The sequence below is a fragment of the Ptychodera flava genome, chromosome 2, assembly GCF_041260155.1.
Source record: "Ptychodera flava strain L36383 chromosome 2, AS_Pfla_20210202, whole genome shotgun sequence".
In the NCBI taxonomy this organism is placed as follows: Eukaryota; Metazoa; Hemichordata; class Enteropneusta; family Ptychoderidae; genus Ptychodera; species Ptychodera flava.
In genome coordinates, this window is record NC_091929.1 from 42046703 (window position 1) to 42053589 (window position 6887).

Genomic DNA, 6887 nt, shown 5'->3' on the forward strand with positions numbered 1-6887 from the left:
CCTGTCAACTGAGATATATAGCAATGTGTCGGTACAAAATAGGTGCACAGAAGCATTAGCTTTATTGATACGGGATGGTTCCGAATTGCTTTCTTGAGTTCTGAGGGACTAGAAACTAACGTACAAGAATTTTTGGCAGACACTGAATCATTTGAAGCGTTTCTGGAAGATGTATTTTACCAAGATCCTATACCGACGTCGTTCAGGAATCAAAACTTGTACAGTGTATTTATCGTCCATAGATTCTCAAACAAAATAATTAATGTTATTTTCCTGTAGTGATGTTGACTACGGTATATTATAAAGGATAGAGTTGAAACTCCTCTGAATATGTTGATAAGCAAGTCATATACAGGACGCTCATACAGCAGAACACCATAAGAAGAAGAACAAGCACTTATGAATCGCCATATATCCACCGACATGTCCATAGCCGCTGAATAAATGATAAAAAGTAGGGAAATAAAACTGAAACATAAAAGTTCAAAACTATAAGAAAGCAACAGTATAAAAAGATGGCAAAAGAGAGAAAAAACATCACTTAGAAACAACACGAAAACACTTAAAAACAACACGCATGCTTTAAAAGATGGATTTTGAGTTTGGATTTAAAATAAGTCACAGTGTTAAATTCCCTTATCTCAAGAGGCAAAGCATTTCATAACTGTGGTGCTACATGAGTGAATGCTCGATCACCAAATGATTTCAGTCGCGTTGGCACTTCAGCAAGAAGATGCTTTCGGCCACTGAGACTGGAGATTACGTGATGGCTGATTTTAGAGTGATGAGATCGGACATGTAAACAGGTTCTAGGCCATGGATTGCATCAAAAGTTCTGTCAGGCTAAACAAACGGTGTAAAAATACTTTTGACCTCCTCGGTTACGAATTTTCTCTTTACTGTATATCGACACAACATCAAACCATGACGTGAAGACTGTTCTAGCTTGTCGGAAATCACATGTAACTGGCATTTCTGTTAACAAAACTCGAATTTCTTTCCTAATCGAAAATATGTCGTTGATCTCATTGTATAATTTAATAAATCCAAGTAAACTTTCTGAGTGTTAGATTGTGTAAAAATAGCTGTAACAGCCTTTGGGTCTCGTAAGCGTATCAGGGTAGAGACTGGAAAAAAATATTACTCTCTAATTTCGGCCAGTATTCAAATTTCCGTTGACATACGCTCAACAGCGAAATGAATTTGTGAACATAAATTTGTCGACACGTATCACCTTATGAAAAAATAATACCATGAGTGGCTCTGCAAAATAAATGAACGTAAATCTGTAAATTTTAATGTTTTAGCAACATTCAAAGAAATGGAGAGCAAGCTGAAAAGAATGTCTAAATTAATATTACATCATGAATATACCATTGAAGACGATAAGGTTCGACCAGTCTTGCAACTGCCATTTTCGTGTTGTAAACGAAAAAGTATAACCTTGGGCTGTACCTAAGTACACGACCTCAGAAAAGAAAAACAAAAGCCAGCTCGTTATTAATGTATTCTTCATATGAAGTAATGATGTGGTTTTGTCCAGGCATTGGTTTAAGCCGTGTTGCCTTGACGCTAACAATCTTTGATGCCAAACATCTTCCATCATTGGTCCAACGGTATTGCAGGAACAAGAGTAATGTTTAACGTAACGCACAGGCTATGCAAATTTCTAACAGCCTCATGAAATTGTTCCAGACGCATCCAAGTGTGCTGAGAATAATATGATCACGCCATCAGCTCGTCCTACACATGTGTCACGCAAAATACATGTATGAAAGAATTTGCTCTGGTACATGGTAAGGTGTTTGTAACACGGGAGATTCCTTGACGACATTGTAGAGTGACCAGTCGAGAATGTGTCATTTATGTCATCGTCTTTGTCTCAGGGATTACTTGCACTGTGCATTTAGTTCAAAGTAATCCGAACGAATGAAGTAACTCAAAATCGTTTATTTTAGAGAATGGTATTATGTTGCAATACTTTGATTCATCCAAATGATGCTGATCATAAGTCCAAATATTGTCGTATGAAAATATTGTTATGGAAGGTGACTTCTTCCGTCTTGTATTCGGTTTATTTTTACCTATCTTCGGTAGAGACAGATGTCCAGAAAATTGAAGTTCGCCAGACGAGAATAGGGCTAGGTTGTACTTAACTCCGAATGTCTTGGCCATGTGCCATCAGCGTTTTTCTCTTCCAAAACGAGAACTTGACCTTGATATAGGTTGACGTCCTGAACAGTGTTATTCTTCTTACTCAAGTGTTCGTAGGTATTGCTCAAGTATTTATTCCACACTCGTGTTTCTTTGTCTTCTGATACGTTGAATACTCTACGCATTTTTTCTTCTATTTCAGTGATTGTGCTTTCCCTACTGAATTTCCCCATCACAGATACATGAAGTATTGGGTACTTGCAAAGTTTGAATTCCATAAGATATACTTCAACTTTACAGTGCTTTACGAACATACCATATTCGATAACTTTCCTCGCTATCGGTCGTTGTCCAGACACTTTACCATACCAAGAAGAAAGCTTTTTCCATCCCACTTCCGGTACAAGGCTGTAGTCTGATCCATCTTCGAGATGTTCTTTCAGATTGTGACTGTTCTCCTTGAACAGTCCAAAATTATCGATGGGACCCGGATGACTGATCTGTTTGCCCGTTTCATTCAAGTCCCAACTGTCATAACCAACATACTTCTTCCACTGTTTAAACCATCGGCTACCAACTAGATACCAAGTGTCTCCTCTCTTCAAAGGAGTCTTCAACAGATCGCGCATTGTCTCTTTCTGTGTGTGGATGTCGACATACGCTTGTTGACACTGATTTGGGCTGTCAATGGTGTCATCGGTTTCGCTGGTATGAGAGTCGTCGACATTCCCACGGGAATTACTTGCACTACGCTTGCGGCGACTCTCGTATCGGCCTTTATCATCGGCAGCTGTTAAACTTACATCCGACTGTGTCCGAAGTTGCAGACGGCTACTTTGGAAACGCCCGATGGAAAGATGCTTGACTTTGACATTTTCTAAGGCTGTTTCGAAATATTTCTCTTTTTGGAATTTTGGAAATCCCAAATTCGATAGAGCATCAACATTTGAGTATTTCACATTTTCGACTTCTGATATCACTGATCTCTGTCTTGCTATGATGATTGTTGGTGATTGCTGCATAATGTCTTCCAAGCTAGACATCACAGAAGAGACCTGATTAATATCCCTCTCAGTGCATTCAAGCTGACTTGACATATTTGGAATGATTTGTGCATACTGTGTCTGCAAGTACTCTAATTTGTTGGTTTTATCTGTGTTTATCTGGCGTTTGATAGCTTCAAACTTTTCTGTTACTTTTTGAAGAATAATTTTTGAACAATTTTCGATTTTCTTGGATTCGTTGTAAAGCGTTTCTTGTAAAATGTCCATTTTACTCTTGATGTTGTTTCTGCTCTCAACAGCCTGGTCATGTTTCGTCTTCAATTCTGTCAGACAACTCTGTATTCTGGACTTTGCATCTTGCACAGCGGCTTCAAGACAAACATGGTTGTGTTGCGCATGATCAAAAACCGAACACTCCAGACAAACTATGACCTGACAATCGCAGCAATAGATTTTCTGCCCATCTGCGTGAATTGTACACAGTGGCACCACTTGATCTGCTTCTTGACCTTTGAACTTCGTTGATTCATACTCCGCTAAAGTCTTCTGTTTATGTCCCCTTGTCGCTTTCATTTTCGCGTGACATTTTCCACAGCCATCACATAAATTAGCAGCGCAAACGATACACCTAATTGCTGCTATCTTTTCTTCACATCCATCGCAAACTAACCCGCCATCTTGACCCGTTGTACTTCTTTCCTCCAGAAATGTCACAAAAGCATTCACCGAAAGACACTTCGGAAGGCCCAGCACGCCCCCACCCGGAAGTCGACACTCAAAACGACAGGCCGGACATTTCAGTGTTTTTTCACCCTTACTGAATCGAGTAAGACATTCTCTGCAGTAATAATGCTGACACGGGAGTACCCTGGCATCTTTAAAACGTTCAAGACAAATCTGGCACGTTAGGTGTTCCTCCTCAAAGTCGTCGAATACATTTGATTCCGTTCCAACGCTGGCCATACCCTCTTCTTCGATGGGCACTACTGTATACTAGTAGTATATCCACCTCCGTCAATCTGTCAAATTTGTAGAGCAATAAATGGGTTAGGCAAACATCATTATAACAGAAACTTATCAGTGACTATTACGTGAAAAAAGGTGAGACAATAGCGCACGTGAACTTGCCTATTGTGGAACCTGCTTCCAACCGAATTATCTTCTTGTGTTTTTATTGACTGCAATGGTGGGGAATTCCCCGAAACAGATATCCCATGGTTCCGTGCGATGGTGTCAACCAGCTGATAACTTATCGACATGACGTCACCTAGCGAACAAGGTACTTCCGCTTCGTTATTCAACTGAAATATCTTTATAACTTTTCTCACTTAACAGTCATCGATTTTATTTCACCAGGTGCAGAAAACGAAGCTGTGCGAGCAAAAACGTTCATGCTCAGTTGAAAATCATCAGTTAGCAGGGAGAAAAAAAGCCAATTTTATTATAAAGGACAGGGAAGGAATTTCAGTTTTTACAGTGAATAACTGACAGTGGGTACCTGAAAATAGGTAGAGGGAGGGCGATGCTGTCGTTAATAGAACTTCGGCTGTACCAGTTCCGCTAATGGTGAGAGGGCAGTGGACATGTTTGGGGGATTATGGAGAGGACAGACCATAGATACTGCAGGGCAGTGCACTTTATAATTCGGCGGGAGGGCATATTTAATTTTTCGTATATGCTGGTTGCAGAGCAATTACGAAGAGCTGCACTTTGCCGTCCAAATTATAAGGTCAAGGTCGAACATATGTAAAATCAGCACATCAGCATAAGAAACATTGATGATTGTTTTGTAAAATCGACTGAATTTACGGGCTAATGTGCAGCACTGAATAAGCTGTTATCCAATTGGGTAGCTGAATCTTACCAATATAATTAAAACAATACAAATAGACTCCCTAAGTCGCTGTGAATAGTGACAATGGACCAATCAGAGAAAGAGCTTATTCAATGCTGCACATCAGCATGAATTTACCGGTTGGCTGCACCTGCATGTCACACTGTATTAGGGTCGTGTAATAGTTTTCTCGTCCAATGGTGAAGAGTTTTCTATCTTCCGATAAGATTGCATGCCACTGTATAATTGTTGTACACAATACGCACCGCTTCTATTTAAAGGCACTCGCAGTAGCGGTGGTAACAAAGCTAGCAACACAAAGTACAGCAGTGGCAAAGTTATGAAAATTGTACTTTGAGAGATAACTTGTGTATACTTCAATCGGTGGCGGCGCTGTGAGAGTGATCATAGGCGTCATGACGACGTACTTTGAATATGAAATATCAACGAACTTGGCTTTCCTACAATGATTATTTGCATGACATGCGTCTGTCTTGGGCTAAGTTTATTATGTCTCTTGGGGAAATGGCGATCAGGTAGACATTCAGATTCATCAACATCAGCCAATTGAAACCGGCAACATCTAATTTAACCCTTTCACCACCATGGTTTAACCCAAACCCATTGTTATCAATGGTGATCTTGGACCTGTTTACAGGGAATTGGGGGTGAACAGGTTAGGTAGAACGCACCTGGGAGACAGACATTCGGACTCTCAAACTTTTACAATTCTCTTCTGATATACTACATGTGGTGGTTCATTTTAAAGCTCTTGGTGAAAGAAAACTTATAATCGGTTTTTTTTTCTTCATAGAGTTAACACAGGGATGGCGACCATTTTGAATTTCTGATATCGGTAAGTCTTGGGTAATTTGTTTCTCTAGTACCAAAATTTGCATGGTGACCCCCTATTTTTATTCTTGATTTTGAAAGAGAATGATTGAAAGATTCCTTGAGGAAAGTTAGAGCAAAAGTTTAAGTCTTTCACTTTCGAGGTGCATACTATATACCTTAACAATAACTTTATGTTCCCTGAGTCTACGAAAGTAAAATGTTCTAAGTTGGGGATACCTATGTATAGCATAACGTAATGAAAATTTTTGTCATTTCTGCAAAGTATTACATTTACTCTACATGATACGATGGTACGATCGGGTAATTACGCCTACAATTGTCACTAGAATCTTCATCAAGTGACGTAATAGTAATTAGGGAGACAACAAAGTTTGAGACATTGTTAGTTATTTTGATGGTCGATTTTTTTATTTGTTTATCTGAATATTCCCTGCTAATTCTTTGGTTCTTTGATTTGCAATCTCAGACAAACTGAGAGTGGTTTCTTACCAAGTGCAAATGTATTGTCATTTATTGCGACTTAAACACTGATAATGCAAATAAAATTGAACTTGAAAGAGTAGATAACTTGTTCATATTCTCAGACATGTATTTGTAAAATATGAACATGTACAGAATCACACCATGAATACGGATGTATTTCAGTTCACATGCATTTGCTGCCAGTATCCCTCGATACTTTCCCAAAAGCTTTATCCTTCTTATAATGACTGTGTTTCGCCTGTTGGCACTGAGTTGCTTAGGTACTTTCATCTCCAATAAACTGTACTCTCACACCATGACCCAGCTGTTTCATAACCCAATCATGTTAGCATTTCTGCAGCTTTTTTTCTGCAAAAGCTGAATAAACGAAATCCAATTATTTTTCTCCCAGGACGACTTTCCCTCCATAACTCTCCGCGTCCGATAATAGTACGACCAATGCCAGACTTCAGATATACTGAATAACAGAAATATTTCCCCAGAATTTCTGCACATTACAAATGTTAAAGAAGATAAAATGAACGATATTACTTACCAGCATGACGACTTAATTTGCT

At 39.1% G+C, this 6887-nt stretch overlaps 1 protein-coding gene across 2 annotated transcripts; it reads right to left on the minus strand.

Annotated features, from left to right (window-relative positions):
* Nucleotides 1-43: 43 nt before the first annotated feature.
* On the minus strand, nucleotides 44-4371 carry LOC139121177 (probable E3 ubiquitin-protein ligase MID2). 2 transcript variants are annotated; one of them, XM_070685862.1, is made up of 2 exons: nucleotides 4287-4371; nucleotides 44-4177 (listed from the first exon to the last, which is right to left on the minus strand). In XM_070685862.1, the coding sequence occupies exon 2, from the start codon at nucleotides 4119-4121 to the stop codon at nucleotides 2142-2144; it is 1980 nt and encodes a 659-aa protein (XP_070541963.1). In that variant the 5' UTR covers nucleotides 4122-4177; nucleotides 4287-4371; the 3' UTR covers nucleotides 44-2141. The 2 variants fall into 2 exon arrangements, with proteins under 2 accessions (XP_070541963.1, XP_070541971.1); XM_070685870.1 differs by having other exon boundaries at nucleotides 4277-4367.
* Between the last annotated feature and the right edge of the window lie 2516 nt (nucleotides 4372-6887).